General features: G+C 38.4%; 1 protein-coding gene across 1 annotated transcript; it reads right to left on the reverse strand.

Moving 5' to 3' along the window:
• Window positions 1-1,574: 1,574 nt before the first annotated feature.
• Window positions 1,575-15,815, reverse strand: LOC149071211 (uncharacterized). Its single transcript, XM_089248202.1, has 4 exons — window positions 15,551-15,815; window positions 13,222-13,340; window positions 10,542-10,643; window positions 1,575-2,890 (listed from the first exon to the last, which is right to left on the reverse strand). The coding sequence occupies exons 2-4, from the start codon at window positions 13,225-13,227 to the stop codon at window positions 2,657-2,659; spliced, it is 342 nt and encodes a 113-aa protein (XP_089104328.1). The 5' UTR covers window positions 13,228-13,340; window positions 15,551-15,815; the 3' UTR covers window positions 1,575-2,656.
• Between the last annotated feature and the right edge of the window lie 11,283 nt (window positions 15,816-27,098).

Here is a 27,098-nt window from a genome sequence, read left to right on the forward strand (position 1 = left end):
TACTCTTCTTACAGAATTGATACACTCTGAATATGTCTTTGTAAATACTTCATAACTACACATGCTATATGCCCTGTTTACCTGAAATAAAATATTACTAATCATTTAACACTTTGTTTCGATATCTTCATTATCATCATCATCATCACATAGCATTAATCGCATCACTAATATTATTAATATATAATATGTTTCTGCCAAACCATCCTACACCTCCAGAAGACCGGACTATTCCCTTGAAATATAACGTATTTTTGCTTCTACGGGCCGCTTTAAATACAGCTCCTTTCCTCATGCTATTGGTAAATAGAACAAACTCCCTAGTTCTATTGTCAACTCTCCCACTATCATAAGTTTTTTGCGCAATATCAAACAATATCTATGTCTCATTCAACCGTATTCTCTTGTTTAAGGCTACAATATTGTGTAAATAAATAAAATTAATATCACGCTGCATTTTCAGCATCTTACTCATCATGTGATAACTCTATGACCATTTATTCATATTGCGTCATTTTATGGCATAATATAAGTTACCACCGATTATCATCAATGATGTCATCCATTACTTCCAGCCGCATTTCGTTTTCAAAATTTTCGCCATCTTGAACAAGATGGTGTTATATGACGACTACTACTACTAAACCAGACACACAGCTCGTTCATATTCTTCTGCGGAACTTCTAACGAATTGGTACATGTTGGAATGTGTGTGTACGTGTTGTGAACCTAATGAAGGTTGCTTCTGTGTAATGTTTGTTATGTGTAGTGCTGCCACCTTGCATCCATTTTTCTAATTATGCCTGAAGTGTAATGATTGAATAATATACCGCTGTGTAGGCCTGTTCATCTGCGGCGAGACTTTTTGATGGGGAGATAAGCTCGCATTTGCGCCTTTAAGTTGGGAACCACAGGAAACTAAGTTCAGCCGACCACCACTGTGGCAACGGGTGTTAGATGACTCTTGAATTGTCATCATCCCTATTCTTTTAAATCAAACATGGCTTAAATCATAGTTTCCCAAACTTTTTGTTCCATCGCCCCTTCTTCAGAAATATTTTTTCTCTCATCAAACCCCTAATCAAGCGAACCCATTGGATTTTATGTTAAACCAATAGTTTCTATCGCCGCCCTGGGCCATTCCATCACCCGCCAGGGGTGTGATATATTGCCCACTTTGGGAAACACTGGCTTAAATGCACTACTACATTTGATTGGTTGAGCGATGATGGAGGGTGGGAGGGGGGTATAAGGTATAAGCTGTTATAATCAACGGCATTCTGGGTGAAGATCAGTGCAGTGTAATACGTTTGGACATTAAGTCGCATGTACGTATGAGCATGAAATGAATATTATTACCATTTTATTATTTACTTCTAACCTGATACGTAAGCCGTCGCATTTCTCAACTCATCGGAAACCAGACTTTTTATTCTATTCAAATGTAGAATTTTCTTGATTTTTTTACCCAAACTTTCGATACAACGTCCATTTTCCGTGGAACAATGGGATCGTAATAACGAGCTTACTTAAAATGTAAAAAATAAGGATATAATCTTCAACAATACACAGTTACATTTACATATACATTTATTCACATATTTTAAAAGACATCTCTACAACACATTCATTCCGATGATTCAGATTTTCTTCGCATATGAATGTGCTTAGAAACATTCACATATGTAATTGCTTCTATTCTTCTTCAAAGAATTCGCATTCCGGATCGCTCTGTTTCGGTATAACCTTTAACGTCAATCTTTCTATATTTGCTAGATGAATTTATGTTCCTGGTACTTGAAGAATATCAGAAAGAATTAGAAACAATTGCATAAGCGGATCAGACGCAGAATATTTTCATGCTAATCAGAAATAATAACAGATAGAAACGTTCAAATCGATTCCGTACGAGAAACTACTATTGATCAAACCGGTGTAGGTTGACGATGCAGTCATTTAGACATCATTGGTGGAATTTTCATCTGAAAATTCTTACAGCACGGTGAAGTTAGACTACCTCATAACTAACAACAAAATATCGACAAAAAGTTGATAAAAAATTCAATATGCATTCGCTATCACGCTGCGCATACTAAATGTAGTGCAGGGTTAGCCAACTTTCGGCACGCGTGATGGTATAGAGTGTGGAAAGCGAATGGCGTGCGGAAATGTTTTATGAAATTTGAAAAATATCAGTGTATGTACTAAACTGAACGGGAAAATTCGCGAGATTCATTAGGTCAATTTTTGAGTTTATGCGAACATTCATATTAGAATATTTATCCAAATATATACGGGAGTATCCCGTATATTACAAACGTCGAACAACCTTAAATGAAAAAAGCAAGACGGAAAATTCTCCGATGCCACTTCAAATATATCTTGGGGCTGGAACGATGAAGATTCCTGGTCTTCATACCGACACAGGCTGGGAAAAATTTAACCACCACAACTGACATAGTATAGAGACACGCGGACCATCGAAATAGAACGTCGCTTGAGGCATGTAGAGGTTAGAGAACTTATATGAGAATGTTAAAGAAAATACATAGATAGACAACGCATGTAACATAGCGAAAAATTGATATCAGAAAAGAGGGAAATGCAAGAAGATGAAAAAAAATGGAAAGTCACCCTGAAAAAAAGAAACTGTTTTTTACAAAGCGATAGACCGGAAATACTTGTAGTATTCCAACAAGGAGAATAGTACCGAAGAAAGCTCGGGGTGACAGTGTGAATCATCCAACATGCAAGCTGTATAGGCAAAAGAGTATGCATAAAGCCAAGGATCAGAGGAAAGTGAGCGCATTATTCCAAGTACCAGGTGAGTACGATCTCCAGATCCGGAGAGAACATTGTTCTCCGGAAAGTCGACGCTTCTCCAACCAACCTGAAAGACAACATGCATAATTACAAACAACTGAGAGTTTTTAAAGTTCATCAAAATCCACCATCGATCATTCACTCCATATATATTGACTATAATAAGTAATTCATTGAATTGCAGATGCCCATACGTTGAAAATAAGAACGGAAATTTTAAAATTAAATTGATACTGTGGTATGCGATAAACTTTTAACAGGAGAAAATGCATGCGACTGGGAGACATAAGGCCGCTACACACTACTCAGACGGAAACTATATCGATATAACGATAAACAGAAATTAATAAGCAACTGAGCTGTGACGTGACGTGACGTGAGGCCACGTCACAGCTCAGTTGCTTATTAATTTTCATTTTAGATCGATGACACTTCGAAATAAAGTGAAACGTCGATATAACGATTTTCTGCGGACCAAGAAGAATACCTTGTAGAGGGATTATCGTTATATCGAGAAGCAACGTTATCCTTACGTGTGATGAAATTTATGTTGTTGTTATCTTTTCTAGATCGGCATAGTTAATACCACTATGAAATGCGTTTTTATGTATATATGTATGCATTCGACTACAAAAATTGTAATAGATCAGTTTATTAATGAAATTCACTAATAGATGCATTTCTCTGCAAAAAAAGTTTACCGCATTGCCCTTTTGGATCTTACACAGAAAGTAGAGATACCAATAACTTCCTTGAATGCAAAAATATCGATGTTACTACAAGCCTTCGGAAAAACGAAAACAAGTGACGAAGTTAAAATTGCATTCAAAACGGTTTTTAGCGAAATATAGAAAAATACCGGGTTTTTTTATAGCGATTCCAAAAATCTCCTAAAAATATTGTTATTGAAGGATTTATCGTAGTAAAAGATATTGTTGTGTCGAGAGGATTGTAACATTAGACCATAGGCAATTTTAAACAAGGTTTGAAAATATATATATACATCGTTTTAGAGGGATTTATATCGTTATATCGAGTATCGTTGTAGAGGGATTTATTGTTGTATCGAGTATCATTGTAGAGGGATTTATCGTTATATCGAGTATCGTTGTAGCGAGGTTTCACTGTATATATCGATATTAGCGAAAATACTCAGCCATGTCTGGGTTTTCCCCAAGTAGTAAGAGCATTGAAGAAGTTTCAAACAACTGCAAAGGACTGACCATGTCTGAAACGCATTGTTTGGAAGGAAATGTAACCATTCCAAAAGTCATTGTTAAGGTCTACGTGCTCAATGGATCCAGGCCTCAACTATACCGAACAGTTAAAGCCTACTAGCCGGGAAAGTTAACGCCTCTTTGCCCGACAGTTGTTTTGCCCATTTCGGGTCGGACTTTAACCAAAAACTTTTCAAAGCAGCCTATTATTCAAGACTTGTCCTGTCTGAAATTGTAGATTTCTGCACAGGACACACAGACGTGCAGAAAATCAATTTTATTTACAGATTGCCACGTAAGTGCTACTTCGGCATGGACCCGCCTCTGGCTGGATCGGATCGGATTTTAGGTTTATTGGCGCAAGGACCAGTTTGGTCAAACTGCGCCAAAACACATGATTATAAAAAAGATTGTCCTTTTGTCATGTCGAAAAATTAAAAAAAAAAACGCATGATAAAAAGCAGCATGAAAAGTAAAACAGTGACATGAATTGTAAAACTATAATTTGTTATAAAAACCAATGGCCTTGATGAATTTAAAAATGCGAGATGCATCGCTGTTGTCATTTAAAATGTCATGAAGTGAAAGATGATTGTGACCAAAAGCGGTCGTAAAATGATGACGATGATGTGAACAAGTAAAAGCATGAGCAATGGTCAATGGACTTTGACAATGAGGGCACTCTGGTTGACTCTCTCGTAATAAAAGATATGATTGTGTGAGGCGACTGTGTCCTATGCGCAACCGGGCAAGCAGAACTTCCTCCTTTCGGTTAGTCCTGCAGCTCGAACGCCAGTGGCCAAGTGTGGGCTTGATGGCATGCAGTTTATTATTAACTTGATTGTTCCAGTGCTCCTGCCAGCGGCGATGCATCACTTCTCGGAGGATTGAGAAGTGGTCACTGGCAGGAACCAGAAGGCTATTATCGATGTTAGTTGTTGTTCGAGCTGCGTTGTCTGCTTTTTCATTGCCCGGTATTCCAACATGACCTGGTACCCAGTAAAATTTTACTGTGGTACCATGATGAGTGAGGTAATTTAGCTCATGGAAAATGGCATGAATGAATGGATGAGTGTGAAAAGTAAAAGAACACAGTGCTTGTAATGCACTGAGAGAGTCGCTATAAATGATGCATCGTCGGTGGCGTTTGCGTCGTATGTGACGTAGAGCCTGAAGGATTGCGTACAGTTCTGCCGAATAAATAGAGAATGTGTCTGATAGTTTGAAAGATGTCTCCTCACAGCAGATGTAGGCACAACCGACATGCCCAGGGCTCTTTGAGCCGTCGGTATATATGGGGAAGTACCTATTGTACCTACCCCTGTGCCTGAAAAATATCTGTTGATATATGACATCTGCTGTGGTGGCTCTAGAGTATGATGATAATGATAGAGAGACATCTGGCAGAGACTGCTCCCATGGTGCCAGTTGCCAAGCAACTGGGGCCACACGACTGATGTCTAATTGTAGTTCTTCCACAAGTGCTCTCATACGAAGACCGTAAGATGGGACACATGAAGGGCGAGCAGCAAAAAGTCTATGAAATGAGGGATTAAAAATAACACGGTGAAGTGGATGATCTGGAAGAGACTTCATCTTCATATAATATTTCAAGGAAAGTTGCTGGCGTCTTGATGTCAGTGATGGCTCGTTGCATTCGACATACAGGCTCTCCATTGGAGATGTCCGGAAAGCTCCAGAGCAAATCCGCAGGGCGAGATGGTGGACTGGGTCGAGCACACTCAGATAACTCCGAGGTGCTGACCCGTATACAATGGAGCCGTAGTCGAGCTTCGATCTTATTAAAGCTTTATATAAATGGAGGAGCGACTTACGGTCTGCTCCCCACAATGTAGAAGAGATGACCTTCAAGAGGTTCATCGTCTTCATGCAACGAGCTCTTAATTGTGAAATATGAGGTTTAAAAGTGAGTTTCTTGTCAAATGATATGCCGAGGAATTTTGTATTCTCTACAATAGGTATTTGACTATTATTTAAAAATAATTGTGGGTCATCATGAAGCTCACGACGCCGGCAAAAATGCACAGCGACGGTTTTGTCGGCGGAGAAAGAGAATCCGTTATCATGAGCCCACTTGCTGATATTGTTGAGTGCGGTTTGTAATTGTCTCTCGGCTGACCTTATATTCACTGATTGATATGATATTAACAGATCATCCACGTAGAGTGCGCCAGTGACAGACAACGGGAGTTGGTTCAACACCCCGTTGAGTCTTAAAATAAATAGTGTTACGCTTAAAATGCTACCTTGAGGTACACCTTGTTCTTGAATTTGGGGAGCTGATAATGTGCTTCCGATCCGTACCTGGAAGATGCGGCGAGCAAGAAAGTTCTTAATGAAAATGGGCAAGTTGCCCCGCAAGCCGCAATTATAGAGGTCGGAGAGAATTCCGTGCCTCCAAGTACGGTCGTAGGCCTTTTCTATGTCGAAAAATATGGCTATCATATGCTCCCTCTTTACGAATGCTTGTCTGATTGAAGTCTCAAGGCGTAACAGATTGCATGTTGTTGACCTGAACCGTCTAAAGCCGCTTTGATGTTTAGATAAAATATTGTTAACCTCAAGGTAGTGCATAAGGCGATAGTTGACCATGCGTTCCATGAGCTTACACAGACAACTGGTCAAAGCAATAGGTCTGTAACTATTAGGTTGTTGAGGATTTTTGCCAGGCTTCGGGAATGCAAGAACTATGGCTGCTCGCCAGGTGTCAGGAAATGAATGACTGACCCAGATCCGATTAAATAATATGAGTAAATGTGAGAGTGATTCAGATGAGAGATGCCGAATCATGGAATAATGAATAGCATCGGGCCCTACAGCTGAGTCAGGACTTCGCTGCAAGGCCGTCGTCAGTTCATGAAGGGTGAACAATGAGTTGTATCCCTCCGGTGTAAAAGGCCGGAAGGTGTATGATGTACGTTCGGCTGATGATTTAATGGGATGAAACGATGGGGGATAGTTCGCATCGCTGGAAACAGCGGCGAAATGGGCGGCGATGGTGTCCGCAATATCCCTCACATCGCTGATGATAGTGCCATTGGTATTTAAAATGGTGATGGGATGAGACTGATAATGACCATTGATTTTTCGGATCCGGTCCCAAATGACTTTAGATGAAGTAGATGAATTGATTCCCGTGGTAAACTTTTGCCAGGACTCGCGTTGAGCCTGGCGCCTGGTTCTTCTTGCTATCGCCTTTGCTTCTAAAAATGCCAACTTGTTGTCATGGGTAGGATACCGCCGGAACCTACTCCACGCTTTCTTTTGTGCTTTAATCGTAAGATTACATTCGTGGTTCCACCAAGGTTTAGGAAATTTAGGAAGTTTCGAGGAGACTTTGGGTATTGTTTCATTGGCTGCTGAGATTATACAACTGGTCACAAGGTCGACACAATGGTCGACGTCGGGTTGCGAAACCATATCCTCCGTGATTTCTGCCTTGACCGTGAAGTCTGCCCATCGGGCGGCCACAAGCTTCCACCGAGGAGGACCCTCAGGTATGCTATGGCTTCGATCAAGACACTTAACCACCAGAGGAAAATGATTGCTCCCGTGGAGGTCCGGATCAACCGACCAGGACCAGTTCGGCAAGAGTGAAGGTGAGCATAATGATAAATCTATTGCAGTGAAACTATTGTTTGGGGCATGAAAATGAGTGAAACTGCCATCATTCATGATGGCGAGGTCCATGTCTTCTAACAGCCGTTCAACCATTTCGCCACGTGGGGTGTTGCTGTTAGAACCCCATATCAGGTTATGTGCATTGAAGTCTCCAAGAAGAAAAAATGGTGGAGGTAATTGATCAATCAGATCTTCTAGATCTCTCTGTAAGATGGTGTCATTTGGTGGCAAATAAATAGAACAGATGGTAATTCTTAGGCCTGTAGAGATTTCCACCGCGATGGCTTGCAGGTTCGTGCGCAGCGTTAGAACGCGCGACGACACGTGATGTGGAACCAGCAGAGCAACACCGCGGCAGGCTCTACTCCCGTCATCGTAGTCAATACGGAACAGGGAATGTCGCCTGATGTTCCATGTCTCCGAGGGCTTCGTAAAAGTTTCCTGGAGTGCCACGCAAACAGGATGATAACGATTGATCAAATCCTTGAGATCTTCGTAATTGGATCTAAGACCACGAATGTTCCATTGAATTATGTTGGCCATAAATTTAAATTTCAAATAGAAGTAGACGGTTCAAGGTCCTTAAATTTATTCCGGTCAATCTTGCGGCGGGTAGTACCGGATTCTGTAGTATTGTCAAGATCCATGTCACCAATCGATGTGTCATCGATAAGTGACAAATTTTTAACGGTGGGATGTGTCAAAGCTCTCTGTATGGCTTTTTTGGAATACCCCGTCTTGAAAGGTTTCTTTTTTGTTTTATTTCCAGAACTAATTTTCGGTTTGGTACCAGTAGATATTTTGAATGTGTTTGCTGTTGCTTTTCCCGCTTCTTCTTCGGAGGTAGTGGACTCCCTCCGGAATCCAGCGGAGCAACAGCAGCCACAACTATTGCATGGTTGATTGGATGAAGTTTGAGTGGATGTGTTAGCAATTGGTTCGGTCTGAGTTGTAATAGAAACTTTTGTTACACTGTTAATCTTGTTAGTAGTCGGTGATTGTGAAGTCGTATTGGCGTACGATTTACCAACTATTGGAGCTTGGTTAGATGTTATGCGACGACGTGCTTCGATATACGAGATGTTATTAAGGACCTTGATCTTCTGGATCTCTTTTTCTTCATTCCATTTCGGACACTTCCTGTCAAATGCGGGGTGAATGCCACCGCAATTGACGCACTTGAATGATGTTGAAGTGCAGTTGTCCGAAATGTGGTCCTTCTCACCGCATTTCGCGCAGGTGGGTTGACTTCGGCACGCCGTTCGTGAGTGACCGAATTTCTGGCAGTTGAAACATCTTACGGGGTTAGGTATGTATGGGCGGATTTTGAGACTATAATAGCCTATCTTAATATCTTTCGGCAATGTCGGTGATGAGAATGTGAGAATTATGTTTCGTGTGGGAGCTGGATTGCCATCTTTGCGGCTCATAATATGTTTGGCAGATGTTACGCCTTGAGACGCCAGCTCCTCTGTTAGTAGTTCTTCATCCATATTAATCAAGTTAGTATCTGAAATCACACCACGTGAATAATTCAACGTGGGATGGATTTTGACTATTATTGGAATGTCTCCGAGAGATGTGAGCTTTTGAACGAGTTCGGATTGTTTAGGTGTGTTAGTTTCAATGAGAAGGTCTCCTGAACGAAGAGCCTTCACTGATTTTAATGTGCCTATTGCGCCATAAAGAGCTTTGTCTATTATGAATGGTGACACTTTGGCCAGTGGTTTATCAGTGTCAGTACAATGCAGGAAGAAAAATGAAACAGTAGGAGCAGGATCAGTGACAACAGTTTCGCTCATAGCAGTTCTTTGACGTTTTGGTGCATTTTGATTTTTCCCCATTTTGGAGATAATGTGTTCGGCCCCTACCGACCATGCCCACCATGGAGCCCTACAAGGGGACGCGCACACGTAACCGATGAAGGTTAGTAGCAACGCCAGGTTAGGTAGGAGCTATACACCACCGAAGCAGGCGAGCAGACGCGTTCAAGATCCAAGATCGCCGTGAAGCAGCACCAACAAACCTCAACGACGTCCGGCAGGCCCGGCCCCTCTACCTGCCCAGTAGTGTAACCCCTTTAGCCACCGAGGCGACCAGCCGATTGACCCAGACGGGGCTAATCCAGGCCTCCCGTTTCGGCTGAATCCGAGGCCAAAGCTAGCGCATCAGGCTAACCAGGATCCCCATCTCCAGCCTTACGGGTCTCCACGCACGGCAAACACGCAGGTAGACAGCGTCCCGGATGGAGCATACGCTAGAAGCAATGCCCCATCCGGGAGGACCCTCCCCGCCTGAGCGGGGCCCACAATGAGGGGTTGGACACAAAAGACAAAAACATGTACAGGACAAAACGAGACGCAAGACATGTACTGCAAGATGTGTCGAAATAAACATGTAATTTGGGCTATTGAAGGTGAAGTATATGAGCACAAAAAGCGATGACAATGACGTGTGATAGATTTGGCGTTACCCAGGGTGCACCACGAGGAGGCCTATCACATTACACCCCCCCGCCTCTGGCCTACACATGTTTATACCTAAACAATCAGTCATATGTGCGATCTCCATGAAATAGAATAACAATTCTTTGGATGTCATATAACATTCTACTTCCTCTCTCATAATTTTGTCACGATTTCAGATTGATTTGAGTGTTTATTTTGAGTTAATTTCTATGAAATAAATGTGTATTTACATGTATAAAATTTCACTATATTGGTCATCATAATTATTATGGGGAATTTTTTCAATAGTATTTTTTTTCTGCTTTTCTCAGCCACCTTTTTCCGTGTTTGGACTACTGTGGCTTCAGATTTAGTGTTTTCATTCATGAAAGAATGTGAAAAATATACTCACTTTGAACATTTTCCTCAATTTTCTAGATCCGTTCGAATCCAAGTTGTCTCTTGTAATGTTTCTCGTTTCCAGAATCTGTATAGTCCCTTGATGGATACTCAACTGGAATGGAAGTTAATTATTTAGAAATACCAATGTTTTACAGAATGCATATGTTATCAGCTAAACTCTTCATATAATTTCATTTCCATTTATGCATTTGATTGAAAACAACACAGAAAACCAAGAAATAAAATTCATGAAAAGGGGCTCAACTGATCAATATGGTGGACACGATGTATATACGAATACTTTAGAACGAATACGAATACTTTGAATATTAGCACTACAAGGACCGTCATTTCGTTTTACCTCTACCTAGAAGGGCCGGAGTTTGGGAGGGGGGGGGGGGGGGTTTCACTATATACAACCTCTGACAATAAAGTTCGGTGAATAGTCCTGTAACATTAACGTAGATGAAATGTTAACGAAAGTTACCTTACTGTCCTTCGAAATAGTCACCTCCCATTACTATGCACCGCTGAGGTCTCCTATACATGTCCTGGAAACTTTGCAAGAAGTCTTCTTTTGGGATGGAGTTCAAAAGTCTCGTCACGTTTGGTTGGATGTCAGGAATATCGTCAAATCTCTTTCCTTTCAAAGCGAGTTTGAGTCGTGGAAATAGGAAGTCTGGAGGATTGAGATCTGGTGAGTATGGTGGATGTTCAATTTGCACCATCCCCTTTTTTGCCAGGAACTGTTTGACGATATTGGCTGTGTGAGGGCGAGCATTGTCGTGAACAAGAAACCATGAACCTTGTTGTGCGAACTGAGGTCGTACCCTGCGTAGACGTTTCATGAAACGGGTCAAAATTTCAATGTACCTTGCAGCATTCATCGTCGTTCCCTCAGGTAGAAATTCCTTGTGGATTTCCCTGTTCTCAGTTAAGAACCAACTCACTAAACAAGCACTTTGTAAAACAAGTCTTTCACGGAACACAAACGACGCTCAACTGAAAATCGGTGGCGGCAGATGGTCAACACCTGCCGCTACGCATGTGCAGCGTTTTGCTTCGCCAGTGTTGCCAGATCGGTCGTTTTGACTTCATTCACCGAACTTTATTGTCAGAGGTTGCATATATATATATAAAGTTATTCATTTTTTTTAAATTATACACAAAAGTCCGCTATTCCTTGCAAACTAACTACTTAAAATCTTTGAAAGAAGATTTTAATATCTTCTAAAATCTTCTTTCAAAGATTTTAAGCAGTTAATTTGCAAGTAATAGTGGCTGTGTGCTGTTTGAAAATATTTCAATTTCAAGTTGCGAAAATAAAGCAATATATTTCCATTCAAAGCGTACATCAAGTTGCCTTTGGTGTAAATCGAGAAAACCCCCATCGCCATTTTGAAATTCTTTTTTAAGAATGTTCCTGTTTTCCTATTTTGGATGTGTTGTTCAGTAATGCTTACTGATTACAAAACAATTTAGAAACATTCTGCTGCAATTTTGTAGGCGTCCATTCATAAATTTCCTGGACTATATTTTGCCTAACACTTTAAGCGGTTTTTAAAATTTTCCTGATCCAGCCATTATAACGGCCACAGTGAAAATCACAAAACCTTCTAGAAATTGCCACCTATTTTCGAGAAGGATATTTTTTCGCCTAAATCTCATGATCCGATAAAAGCTCCCCCCCCCCCCACCAACACAAGATAATAATAATAATAATAAAACAAGGAAGGATTATTTTTTTTTGCGTTATACGCTGTAAGCATAATCGTATACAACCCCGATGGTGTTGGAAAAACATACTTCCTCACCCCTTCTGTTATCAGACATTCAACAGAAGTCGACTTGTCCCACTGGCAGTTGATTAATAGGACGGTAGGGTATAGGAAAGCATGTCATCAGGAGAGGAAAACAACGGTATCTGAGCTCAGGGTTGTCGTTTTGAAAGAGTTTTAAGAACCCGAGATATCTCGGGATTGTCGCTGAAAAGGTTAAAAATGCGGGTCATGAAAAAAAAATTATTTCAGAGACTCCGATATAACTCTGCCTCATTTGAGGTAACGGAAGTAAATTGCTTTTAGCCTCAATCCGGAGTTGTGAGCGGATCTATCTATCTATCTATCTCAGAGACCGATAGTTTTATTTAGAGCCGTCAGGGGATCAGGTAATATACTGCAATTGAATAAAACCGAGAGAAAATCCTGTTTGTTATTAGAAAAATATTTCTTGTCCGGGTCCTCGTTGCCCATTTCGCCTGCTGTGTGGTGTTGTATTTGTATTTATACATAAAACGCATTTAGATATAATTTCCGAAACCTAGTCGAAAACCATAGAGAGACAAAAAGATGACCTAATTGGATCAACTGAACTCATAAAATATCAAGAGTTGATCGATACAAGATTCATCGAAAGACTGGTTATTTGTGGATTCTCTTCATCTCCACAAATAACCAGTCTTTCGATGAATCTTGTATTGACAAGTGGAGAGGACATTTCTACATGCAAGAGTTGATCGTTCCACGAAGCTATGATTCCGACAGTGAAGCAAAGGACACCAACGGGGAATGTGGGTACTGAGAAGATCTGAATGATTTGAAGCCGATTTAATTGCTTTATTATTCAAAGTCATGAGTGGCTTTGAACAATATGATACAATTATCATACGAACAAACATAATATATACGTACAAACATATTTGATCCAATCAAAACTTTCGACGACGTTTCAGTTAGAAATTCCTAGGAACATGAACTGGGTTTTGCCATTCGGTAGAGAAGAAAAAGCCAATTCAAAGTTGTCGACGCAGCTGTAATTATTCAAAACAAAGTGATTTCTCATCTTTGAAATATTGATAAATATTGCAAATAAAAAAAATGTGAAGTTTTACGTAAATAATTTTCTAGAACAGCAACCCATTTTCATTGATTGGAAGTTTTAGCGAACAATGTATACCTTGCGTGTAAAAAAAAAAATACTTCCATTTACAGTGAAGTATACGATTACCCTGTGCCATGTTTACTTACACAAAGTACAATGTCATAAAAAGTAAATTTTTCTCTTTTCTTTATGTATGCTATCCACCAGAAAATTTATAACATTTTTAGCAACCACATGTCATTTGAAGGAAAAAATTATTTAATTAGAGGTATGTCAATATATTCTAATGTCAACGTTCTTGATCCATGATAAGTATTCAATGCATTATATATGTTCTAAAAACTAATCAGAGATATTTTCAGTCTCTGTGCCCTATCTTAAACTGATCATTCAGTAATACAAATAGAAATACAACGCCACAACAGGCAAAATGGCCAACGAGGTGGCTGAGAAAAAGATGTCTATAATATATATGGATGTCATATATTTCAAAAATACAGCAACCCAATTAAAAATGCAATTACACATCACATGAAATATTATATACAATGCCCATAAAGAATAATTATGGTTGTCTTATTCTAAGTATGGTTGACTTCTCGATTTACCCCAACATGTTTGTCATATTCCTTTTTAAAAGTGTCAATTGTGTTACAATTTACTACCTCCGGAGGTAAACTGTTCCATTTATTAACAACCCTATTAGAGAAAAATTCCCTGTGACACCATAACCTCGCATTGTCCCTCACCAATCGATACTGGTGTCCCCTTGTAAAAGCAGTCGATTGACGGTGTACTAATAATTTATGGTCTATCCATCCCATTGAAAATTTTGAACACTTCAATCATATCTCCCCGACATCTGCGTTCATCCAATGTAATCGTATTCAAAAAATAAAGTCTCTCTACTTTACAGTATACTCCAGTCCCGGACGAACTAAGCCTCGGAATAGCGGAAGAATGACTTTAGGCGAACGCGAAAAGACCTTATTGAAAATGAGAACAAGCATTCTATTCGATTTTTGACCACCATAGAACAATGTTCAGAAAACCTAAGCCGCTCGTCAATGAGAATTCCCAAATCGGTGACCCTAGTTGCATGCGGGATAGTGACACCATTCAACTCGTAAGAGAACCGTGGGTTGTTCGAACCAAAATGAGCAACTATGCACTTATCAACGCTAAACGTCATGCTTCATTCATTTGCCCATGCTGCAATCCTGTTTAAGTTGGTCTGGAGCAACTCCCTATCGCTTTGATTCACGATTACCCCCCCCCCCCCATTAGCTTCAAGTCACCTGCGAATTTGCTAGTAATTCCATCGATACGCTGATCAAGTTTATCGATAAAAAGTGAAAAAGGTATGGGACCAAGAACACTTCCTTGAGGGACTCCACTTGTGACACCTGTCCAATTAGAGAATTTCCCCTTCACCAAAACTCGTTGTGACCTATTTCTTAACGACGATTCTATCCAATTCAGCAAGTTTCCTCCAACCTCGTGTAAACTCTTCAAGAGTTTGCCATGTTGGACCCGATCGAATGCCTTCTAGAAATCAAGATAAACAACATCTACATTAATTATTGACGTATCTAAAAATGACAGAACTCTTCATCTCTTCAGCAATAACCACTCAAGCGTTTTACTACGATTACTCAACTTAATTTTGGTATATTTAGAACGCAATAGAATCAAGACAGAAAATTTACTATTTAATTATCCACCCTCTATTTTGCACATAAATACAGTTTCAATATAAGGCCAGAAAAATGACCTCTCGGCACAAAATGGTGCAAATATGTAATAATTGCAATTTTTTTTATAAAGTTAATAATTACGTATTCTGAAGTGTTAAGAGAATTATTAGTGTTGAGTGACAAAATTATGAACTTCTACAGCGGTGGCAAAATAAACATAAACAGTCAAATTCGATCATAAAAAACGAATAGATATTCACACTAATAGCAATAATAAGTAAAATAAAAACGTCCATAGCAACTGCTTAAATACAAATTCAAATCCGATACTCAAAACGCCCTAATGAAATTACAAGTACACCTGATTCTCGGAGAACACACATGTTAATATATATCATCATTAAATGCAAACTATAGATCCAGTTGATATACGAGGACTTACCGGATTCGCGAATTACTCTTCTTTAAAACGTTTCTAATCCGTTTAGTTGACGAAGAGAACCTCACCGGTGCGCGGAAAGTTTTAAATAAAAGAAGACGGTAATGTGTTAATTTTGAATTTTCGTTTAAATAATGGCTTCACAGGAAAAATTTAGGTAACGGAAAGAATTTCAGTCAATTTTGCCACTGAAATATATTTTTCCAACGCAAAAACGACGCACGAAATGACGGCGAACTTACTCTGCAGATAATATAGAAGAAATGCCGTCCGGGGACTGGATTTGATGTTTTTATTCCGCCTGAAGACTACGTGAGATGATGTGATTGGTCAATGACCAGAATTGGGGAGGAAGAAAGAAGATTCTAGAAGCAGAGCATTCATACTTGTAAAGACTAGAACTGCGGTAGAAATGACTTATAGGCGCCTTTTAATAAAGACAAATTGAGTATAATGGTCCAGCTTCGTACCCCCGAATAATTTCAACTTCATACGTTTTTTGTTTTATATTTTATAATTAAAACTTCAATACCTTTTGTATATTTTACAGACAATTATCATACGTATGCAGTATTTATTCCAAAGTTGAGTAAATTTTTCCTAAATTATGCTGAAATATTTAGCAAAGTCAGGAATTTAAACAAAAGCATAATCAGTCAAATGCATTCTTTTTATGCAATGTTACAAAATATTCCTGAGTAAAGTCGATTTCAACAAATCATCAATGTAATGAATCACATGAATAAATTGTACACGGATGAAATAAATTTAAATCGAAAATGAATTCCTTTTCCATCATTTCAAAATATTGTCCGTGTATTTCAATCATGGGAACAAAATGTGTTAAATGAATTTTACATTTAACACGGTAATTATCTAATATCAAGGGTTTTCCCTAAACGCCGGTGGAATATCTGGAGTGATATGAATTTCTGACGAGATTAGATGCCTCGGCATATTTCTAAACCGCACACGCACCTCATAAATATTTCTCCAGGGAAATTGTTAAAGAATTGGTTCACGCTAGAATGTGTTGCGTAGTCCTAATCCTAAAACCGGGTTTTCCTAGGAGCAGGTTTCTACAGCGCGCGCAGCGTGAAAACGCTAATTGGTCAAAAAAAACCTGAATTTCAAGTTTTTACCCAATCAGCGTTTTCACGCTGCACGCGGCGCAAAAGTTCTACTCCTGGGAAAACCTGGCTTAACGTATTTATTTTGAGAGAGTGGTGAATGCTTTATGTTCTAGTGGTGCTGCCATTTACTTTCCGAATTTCCAAGGGAAGACGGTAGATGCCATAATCTTCGTGTTATGTAAGTATCGTGTTGCACGTCTGAATTTTATTGAGTGCTGGGGTCCGTGAATAATTTTGGGAATATTCGAACCTCTTTGTCCTCTCAGTGCAATACGCTGATTGAAGATCCTTGAAGATCCACTTTAACAGATCGAGATGGAATCGCTGTGGAATCTTGCAGGATAGCGTTAGCCAGAATTCACAATGGTCTGATACTACAACAATACGGTTCACGGTATCGATTGTAGAACGATCTGAATTCAAGTTTTCAATCAATCTGTGCCGTTGTTGCGGTTGTATCACTCAACGTATCGGTCCAGTGTGAACTCGGCCATACTCAACCTGCGACATTTGCTCCTCTGACAGACGTGAAAAACAAAAATAGCTGAAGGAATTTCATTTTTAAAACATTATGTGTGCCGCAAACAAGAATAATATTAACACGGGTTCAAACGGATTCAGACCCCCAAAAAACTAAAAATATTGTTTCAGAACGATTTTTTCAATTCACACACACACAAATGACATTCAGAAAATTCAACTGCAGATGGCAGCATTTAAACAAAATGAAACAGCATTAAAATTAAAAAAAACCAACATGAATAAAGGAAAAGAGCGTTTACCGTTGATTTATACTGTTTTTTCCTCCCAATTTCTCTTCCTTTTTCAAATCCAAATGCCTAAAAAACTTGAAATATTGTTTTAAAACGATTTGTTCAATCCACACACACACAAATAACATTCAGAAAATTCGACTACAGATGGCAGCACATAAACAAAATGAATCGGCATAAATGAAGAAAAAACCAACATAAAGGAAAAGAGCGTTGATTATGCTTGTGTGTGTGGTTTTTTTTCCCAATTTCTCTTCCTTTTCCGAATCCAAATATCTCAGTGATTGCACTACAAAACGTGGAATTATTTTGTTAGCCTCAGGAGAGACATGGCAACACCTTTTTAATTCGGTATTTAGCATACGGAGACTATGTAAAAAGTTGATATTTTTATTCTTTTCATGTCTACGATCCCTAAAAGAAGTTATGCCATTTACTAAAACTGCATGCCATTTGAAAACTTTTTGTAACTGGAATTGTGTATGCTTCTCAAATCCAAGGTTACGGAGTAATCCTACGAACAAACAATTTGAATCACCCTGCGTAATAAGAATGCAGGGTTTTCCGAAGCTGACGAGCCTATTTCAGAAATTAATAAAAGAAGAAGAACGAAAAGCAACAGTAATATGCTGTGTGCTGCATTTTGCTTAGGAAAGCAGTTAATTTCTTGTCGGGTGGAATTCAAAAACTAGTCACGCATTTTTGCAAAGGAAGGTACTGTGGTCTGGAAAAACTAAAATGCGATATTTTCAGAATATCCACCATATGCAGCAACAACATGATGTGGTGAACAAACTTTGCGAAAACCCGTGAAAATGTCTCATCCGGAATGACCTGAATTGAATTCAAACGGAATTTCGAGAAGAAAGAAAAAAATTACTGAATTCATTAACACAGATGACACACTATTATGACGACTTAACCGTACATACACTTAGTAAATATTTCCCTGGCGAATTTTTAACGAATTGGTGCATGCAGTAACGTCTTGTATGTGTATATACGTGGCCCGAATGTTTTCTTTTCAAAGTCAGGGGAATACGCAGGATCGACGTTTCAGAGGAGAGGATGGGGCAAAAGATTTTTTTTTTTCAAAATAAATTTTCCATTTACCAAACTTTAAAAGGCACATGCAATAAATGACATTTTCTTTCTATATTTTGATTATTTGAAGAAATATTTAAAAGTAAAATTAAATGTTTTGTTTACTTGGATGTCGGAGATCTTCCATATTTTTAAATGACAAATATCTGAATTTTGATGTAGTGCGAGTGTCGTATTGAAGATATGTCTGCTCTCTGCGGAGAGACATTTTCAAATGGGAGACCTGCTGGTATTCGCGACTTGAAGATTGAAATTGGCAAAAAACCAACTTATGTCGACCACCACTGTGCCACCAACTGTGTTTGAACTAGAATTCTCACGACGATAGTGCAGCACGATGCCCTCACGACCGCACAGCGGCTAAGAAAATGATTGTTGGGAACCAACTAACTTGAAAAATTGCATTTTTGCTCCACAAAAGCAGCGAAGTGTGAGAAATCATAAGTTTCATTCTGAAAAATCAATCAATTTTCATATAACTAGGCACCACACGTATTAGCCGGCATGTATGTCACGCGGTAAATGTGATAAAAATCCGGCTATTATACTTAATAACCAGCTATTATGCATAATCGCCGAGCATTTTGGTAAGTGATCAATTTCTCCAAATTTATCACTTCTACCGGTGATTGTGAATAGTAGCCAAGCGTCGTTGGTGAATATGATAAATTTCCTTAAATTAATCAGTTTCGCAGGCGATTATGCATAGTACGCAAGCAACGCGTCGTCGGTAAACTTGATAAATCTTACTATATAATATACTCAATGTGATAATTCATACATGTATATTATCATTATATAGGAGTACGATCGTTATATCGGGGGCCAACTATATATTGATCACACATACTAGGCTCATTTGGATTTTTTTTTTTCATACTTATCAAATTCACCAATTACACTAGGCATTATGCATAATCACAGAAGAAGGCGATAAATTTCTAGTATTTATCAAATTTACCAACGACATTTGGGTATTTTGCATAATCTTCAGTAAAAGTGGTAAAATTATCAAACTTACAAAAACGATTCATAAGTATGCATAATAACCGACGATTTATGATATTTACTAATTTCATTAAACTTGAGCACTCACAGCTCTGTGCTTATCATACAGGGTGTGTGCGACACATGAGAAGCGCATTTGGAAATGAAAGAAGCAAATACATATGTATCTCAGTTTACAATTTAACACAATTTCTCAAGGGAAATATCTTTTTGTTTAAATATGCTTATAAGATATGACTATTTCCAATTCATTTTTTGTCTTAAAAATATTAGTTTGTTTGATGTTATTTTTTTTTCCAGACAGTGAATAAAATGAAAGTGACGTTTCAGAGTGATTTATTTTGCATTTATTTACAAGTAATGTTTGTAACTATAGATGGCAGCATCAGAACAAAATAAAAACCAAATTACATTGACAAATGGTGACTCTGGCATCCTGTGCTTATCTGAAAACTTCATAAATAAACTCTGGAAAGCGTGTTCTCTAGGTTTGCAAATTCTTTTCTTCAAACGTAAACTCACACAGTTGAAAATAAATATTTACAAACGGAATAAATATATTTATTTCATCGATAATAACTATGTCTCTCGTTAATGAAACATTTTACAATGCAATACTGCAGTGTTTTCCAACCTGTGGTGTGTGGACCCCTCAGGGGGTCCGTGAATACTTTGTAACGGGCCCGCGGGATCATTTTCATTATCCACCAGTTTATGAATTACACATAGTGTGATGAAAATTTATTACTTTACTTTTTTTTACGATGAACAAATTATAATAAAAAAAAATGTTGAAAAACTTCTAAAACTTTTTCCTTTTTCATCTCGCTAACATTCATTTTCTCCACCTAAATCATGATCCTCCTAACGGTGCATTAACTAAGTCGTCCGTCACCTCCATTAGGTAACTTTTCAGTCAGTCAGATGAGCCTTCGACGATTTGAAAGAGATTTTTTATATATAGTGTGTTTGTAGAATAGATTTTTATGTAAAGTATATAAAAACAATAATTATTTTTCAAAAAGAGAGACACATTTTTCCCTTGAATTTGTTTCACGTTTTTATTTTTTCAGTCCTGCCTTACGAGTTGTAAAACACCTCAATAGATGCCGCACGGAAACCGATCCCTATTCCCTCCATACAACTGAACATTCTCCTACTGACTAAATTACTGAGTCTCCAAAAAAGATTATACAATTAAAAGTAAATAAATTTCTGGAAGGATAAAATACTTCACGCAAATTACCGTCTATTGCAGTTATTCTTTCGACCCCAACAACCAACATTTCTCGATACAGAAATACCATGAAATGCTTGCACATATTTAAGACATCTTTTGCAGCATTTATTAGCCATTCCTTAACCAAGGAACCGTATCTCCTGAAAGTCTTGGAATGTTTGGCGAGTATGTATCTGATTTCATTCATATACAGAACAGACCGAGCGCAACAAGGCTCTGTCGCCAACGCGATTTTAGCTCATTGCCCTGGAGGGCGTGGTCGTGCCTGAGAAAATTCTGAAATTCAAGGAGAAGGGAAAAAAATAATAATTGGGATACCTATCATGTGGGATTTAAATGACCCCTAATCATGTATGAGCATTCAAATGCCCGAATGATGATCTCATATACAGTGAAATACGTCTATAACTATACTGTAGGGACCTAAAAAAATCGTTTAGACAGTTTGGGCATTTGCGCTATTTTCTATCGAATAGGAATTCCCCAGGGACCAAATAAAATATCGTTATAGGCAGGTTTATCGTTATATATACACAGGTTTCACCTAACTTTTTTTTTTCTACGGAACCCCTCTGACCATAAAATGAATGGACGTCAGTTTGCGAACTGGCCAACTTCGGGCTTTGGAAGTAACATATAAATGACGTTTTCCAAAAGATTTAGAGTTCGAGTCGAAGTGAAAACGTCGAATAGTTGAGGTTTTGCGTCGAACAAATGAATTATTTTACCTTAAAATGTATAGGAACCGATTGCGACCGAAGCCAAACGAACTATAAACAAGGTTCCACTGTATATAACGTCCGTGCATTGAATTCAAGAATAGCGGAAGCGATCGAGACTCTTCCACAGCCGATGTTAACCCTTTGAGTGGTTTTTAATTTTTTCCTGATCCGCATTATAACTGCGGAATTAGAAAAATTTTCGTAAAAACGAGATTTTCGCTATAACGGTATTCGTTAAAACAGGAATCGACTGCATTAGAAATTCTTCTTGTTCGAAATGTATCGGGAGTATACGCGATGCATATTTCCTCAAACCTTATCAAACTGAAAAGGAAGTATTTTTCTCCCCCTATATTTTCATTTATTAAATATTTCCAAAGGCGATGCCAGCTCGGAGGAGATAATTTTGGATGGCGCAGAAAAAAAAAATCCAGCATTTTTTTAGAACGGAGTTTGTTGTCAAATTATCTTTACATTACTATAGATGCCAATGCTTCCGATTTACCCGGAAGCCTTCCGATTTCTCGTATCTTCATAGGAAAATCCCTAGAAGTCCTCAAATTGAGCTTTGTTTGAATGGAGAATCTCTAAAGAAAATAGTTTTCCAGTCCTTGCAATTTCAGGCTGACCCCGTTTTCTCAGGAAAATTCTGGGGAATCAGGATTTAAAGTAAGAAAAATTAGTAATTGTCACTAGTAACATGATGGTTAAAGTAAGCAAAGTGGGTAATTATTGCTAAAAGAAATCAGGACAGGGAAAAGTGCGTCCCGGAAAAACGGGATTTTTATATGGTCACTCTTTGCAATTTCAAATAAATCCCCAGTTTTCCTCCTTTTATTTGTTTGGCATGTTTTCTTTGACGGGAATGTGTCATCACGGGTTAAACTACAGATTTTTTTTCTAGTCTGAATTGGCACGTATGCGTTACATATGCATACCTCACGGGAAAAAAACTTACTTTGGGGTGAAATCGTTAGATCTTTCTGTGCAGTTAGAACGTGGTCAAATCACTTCCGCAGTGGATGTTTCGTCCAACACTGAGGCATTCACCTTCATTGCGAAGGTGATAAGATCGTATCGCGAATGTGGACACTTGAGTCCTTCATGATGGTCCGAGAAGACCTCGTGATCTCTTGGCTCACCCTCAACCTACACTAAAGTTTTTGCTTCAGAAGGGGACAAAATTCCGGAACGAATGGATCACGTCATAACACACAGGAAAGAGATCTGAGTATTTCACTATTCTTTTCTGAAGAAAATCCAAGCCTGTAAAACAACATGCTTAAATTTCAATCATGACAAATTTCTTGTTGGTGGCCGTTGTTGAGAAATTTCACCGCGCATTTCATACACTCATTTCATGTGTAAATTAGAATAATAACCACAGTCAAATAAAAAAAAAAAGAACTCAAAGTATGTAGTAGCTTTTTAATATAATTTCTAACAACTTTTGTACTTTGTGCTTTACAGATATTTATAGTTTTATCCACAATAAATAGGTTTCAAAGGATTACAAATCGAAACTTTTTTCTATCAGTCGTTTATAACCTTGAAAGCCTTTCGCAAGTAACACAAAGCATTCCTCGGGATTCTTTTCCATAATCGTTCATTCTCAACAGGTGGAGGGGATCTTTATATTCCAAGTTTGTCACCGAACGAAAGAAGCCAGTTAGCTGTTGGTTGAAAAGTTCGTGAAATTTTGATTCTTCAGTTTTTTTACACATGGATCCGACCAAAAATTGACAAGAAAAAACATGCGATAACACACGGCTCGCAACCACTTTCTTATCGACAGCACACAACTATTCATTTCCTGTACAAAATAAAAACAAATTTATACAAATATTATCATTTTTCAACGAAAATAAATGAATCAGAAACACGAGTTCTTTCGAGTGAAGGGAAGTGGGCCGCAAACGAAAAAGTGTCAAAAAGACACACCGCTTCTAACGAAAACAGCCCTTCGAAAAAAATCTTTAGTCTAAGAATCAGTACTGCAAATTTTCTATGATGGAGTGCTATATTGCAAGAGCAATTTTTTCCTTTTGACAATCTAGGGCGGAAAGAAAATGAAAGTCAAGTGGTCAACTTATATAATGAATTTAGTTATCACTGTGCAGCAAGTCATTAAGAAACTGCTGTAATCAAATCTATTTGCTGTCCTCACAACGTCATTAACAGCTTGCTCTTTGTAAAAAAGCATGCGTACACCCCAACATATGTGTAGGAAGCATTAGATCCCCCTTAGAAATGCACAAAATATGCATAGGAGGCGTATATTCTGCAAGAAATGCGTATGACTTATATATCCAAATGCGCACAAGACTTGAATGCTCCTAGAAATACGTCGGGATATGCTTTATCCTAGATACTTTCAGCACCCATAGATATACGTAGGAGGCTTGCGTACTGCTAGAAATATTCGTGTACTCCTAGAAATTTAAGAGATGCCTGGGTGTTACCTTGTACACTGTACTGTAATTGTTTTTAAGTTTTTTACATTCCTTCTCTCATTTTTTTTCCGTCACTGCTGTTAATTATTTACGTACCATAGGTTAGATACCACAGTTCTAATCAAAACACTAAGGTCGTACTTAATTTCCACAAGTTACACAGAGCTGTGTAGCTGATAAATGCTTTGCATAATCTGGTTGTACAATCACATTTTTAAAATAACTTTCAAGAAGTATGTGTGTATACGAGTATTACAAAATACAATATTTTCATGTTGGTGGGCATGCAATAAATATTTCCAATGTCCTTTTCATACCCAAACATTCATTTTATGGAAAATTTTCAAAATCATTTTGCATTTTTGATACTCGAAAAATGCATTAAAATCTTTATTTTCAATTTTTTTGTGAAGAAACACTTCACTTCGTTCAAATTTTCTCAGCCACGGTATATTCATACATACAATTTTTCCCAGTATTTTATTGCTAAATTTTATGTAATAAATCATACTTTTCCCGGAGGCACTTTCAAATACAAATACAAATACAAATACAACGCCACAACAGGCAAAATGCCCAACGAGGTGGCTGATAAAAAGATGCCCATAAAAATATGGTTGTCATATGTTTCAAAAATACAGCAACCCAATTAAAAATGCAATTAACACAAATTACAAACAATATATACACATGATAAAATATTATACAATGCCCATAAAGAATACTTATGGTTGTCTTATTCTAAGAATGGATAGCTTCTCGATTTACCCCAACATGTTTATCGTATTTCTTTTTAAACGTGTCAATTGTGTTACAATTTACTACCTCCGGGGGTAAGCTATTCCATTTATTAACAACCCTATTGGAGAAAAATTCCCTGCGACACCATAACCTTGCATTGTCCCTCACCAATCGATACTGGTGTCCCCTTGTAAAAGCAGTCGATTGGCGGTGCACTAAAAGTTCATGGTCCATCCTATCCATCCCTTTGAAAATTTTGAACACTTCGATCATATCTCCTCGACACCTGCGTTCATCCAATGTGAACATATTCAAAAAATGAAGTCTTTCTTCATAACTCAAGCCCTGTGTGCCAATAAGGACACGCGTAGCTCTTCTCTGCACCCCTTCAACCAAGTCTATGTCCCTCTGTAGGTATGGTCTCCAAAACCTTACAGCATACTCCAGTCCAGGACGAACTAAGCCTCGAAAAAGCGGAAGAATGACTTTAGGAGAACGCGAAGAGACCTTTTTGAAAATGAGACCAAGCATTCTATTCGATTTTTTGACAACCGCTGAACAATGTTCAGAAAACTTAAGTCGCTCGTCAATGAGAATTCCCAAATCGGTGACTCTAGTTGCATCCGGGATAGTGACACCATTCAACTCGTAAGAGAACCGTGGGTTGTTCGAACCAAAATGAGCGACCATGCACTTATCTACGCTAAACGTCATGCTCCATTCATTTGCCCATGCTGCAATCTTGTTTAAGTTGGTCTGGAGCAACTCCCTATCGCTTTCATTTCCGATTACCCCCATTAGCTTCACATCATCTGCGAATTTGCTAGTAATTCCATCGATACCCTGATCGAGTTTGTCGATAAAAAGTGAAAAAAGTATGGGGCCAAGGACACTTCCCTGAGGAACTCCACTTGTGACGTCTGTCCAACCAGAGAATTCCCCGTTCACCATAACTCGTTGCGACCTATCTCTTAACCACGATTCTATCCAATTCAGCAAGTTGCCCCCTATTCCAATCTCGTGTAAACGCTTCAAGAGTTTGCCATGTTGGACCCGATCGAATGCCTTCTGGAAATCAAGGTAAACAACGTCGACATTTTTGCTCTTACCCAAAGCCTTAGTCACGTAATCATAGAAGCAAAGGAGGTTAGTTACACATGACTTCCCCTTCCTGAACCCATGCTGATTATCCGACAATACATTATTCTCGTCTATCCACTTCACAAACTGCCTTTTGATGATAATTTCCAAAATTTTCGAGAGGGAGCTCGTCAAACTCACTGGACGATAATTAGACACCACTTCTCTACTACCCTTCTTAAATATCGGAACAACGTTAGCCAGTTTCCAATCTCTCGGGACGATACCCTCAGCAACACTACTCCTGTATATCTGTGCGACTAGCCCCAACAATTCATTAGCACCTTCCCTGAGAACCCTGGGATAGATATCATCTGGTCCTGGTGCTTTGCTTGCACATACATTTCTTAGAAGATTTCTCCTGTGGAAGCCATCTTAAAACTCCTGAAAGTTCAACTTTACGTGCTGTTCTCTGATAAAAGCCCTCCCATAAAGCTCATATTCACCATATTCTATCTCAAAACTTATAATCCTTTAGGTCAAAGCTTAACTCCCTAAGGTAAAAAAAAAAATCTACAGCGAGAAAAAGCATTTGTGGCACACCTGGGTCTGAAATGGATATCGAACTGTAATGGACACTTACCAGCAGGATCTGTCAATCAACATGACGATCAGTCCCTATGCATCCAGATGAAATCCATACTTCTTCTACGACCATTTGGTACATGCTGCACAACATCTCAAACCAATAGAACCTCCACTTCATTATTGAGTTTCTTTCCATTCAATGGACAGTTCAGTTTCCATTTTTCTTGCTCCGATCGATATGCTTCCGAAACAATCGATGAAATTCCAAAAGATTAAAACACATAGACACAGCTTTGACGAGTCTGGAGAGGATAACATATAGCATAGGAGATAGGTATGGATAGTTATTGGGATATGCTATATCTCACATAAATTTTAATAATCTTACTTATAAATGGGGCTGGAATTACTTTCAATGATTGTTTTTAGACAAACATAAAGTCCAATCAGAAAGTGAAGAACCTACATGGTATATTAATATTCAAAATCATCCGGATGAATGTTTTAGTATTCAATTCGTTGAAAATGCAAATGTTTGTTCTTTTGATAAGTATTTCTTTTTAGATTATTTCGTGGTAAAGATGAAACATGTGAAAAGATGATGAAACATCGAAACGCATGAATGCAGGCAAGCACTTGATCCAATATTGACATAATAAGGTTGGCAGCTTTTTAGGGTCATGTCAGAAAATCGTAGTCAAAAACTGTC

The sequence above is a fragment of the Pholcus phalangioides genome, unplaced genomic scaffold, assembly GCF_987345545.1.
Source record: "Pholcus phalangioides strain wild (caught in Gottingen) unplaced genomic scaffold, Ppha-v1.0 ptg000019l_1, whole genome shotgun sequence".
Lineage (NCBI taxonomy): Eukaryota > Metazoa > Arthropoda > Arachnida > Araneae > Pholcidae > Pholcus > Pholcus phalangioides.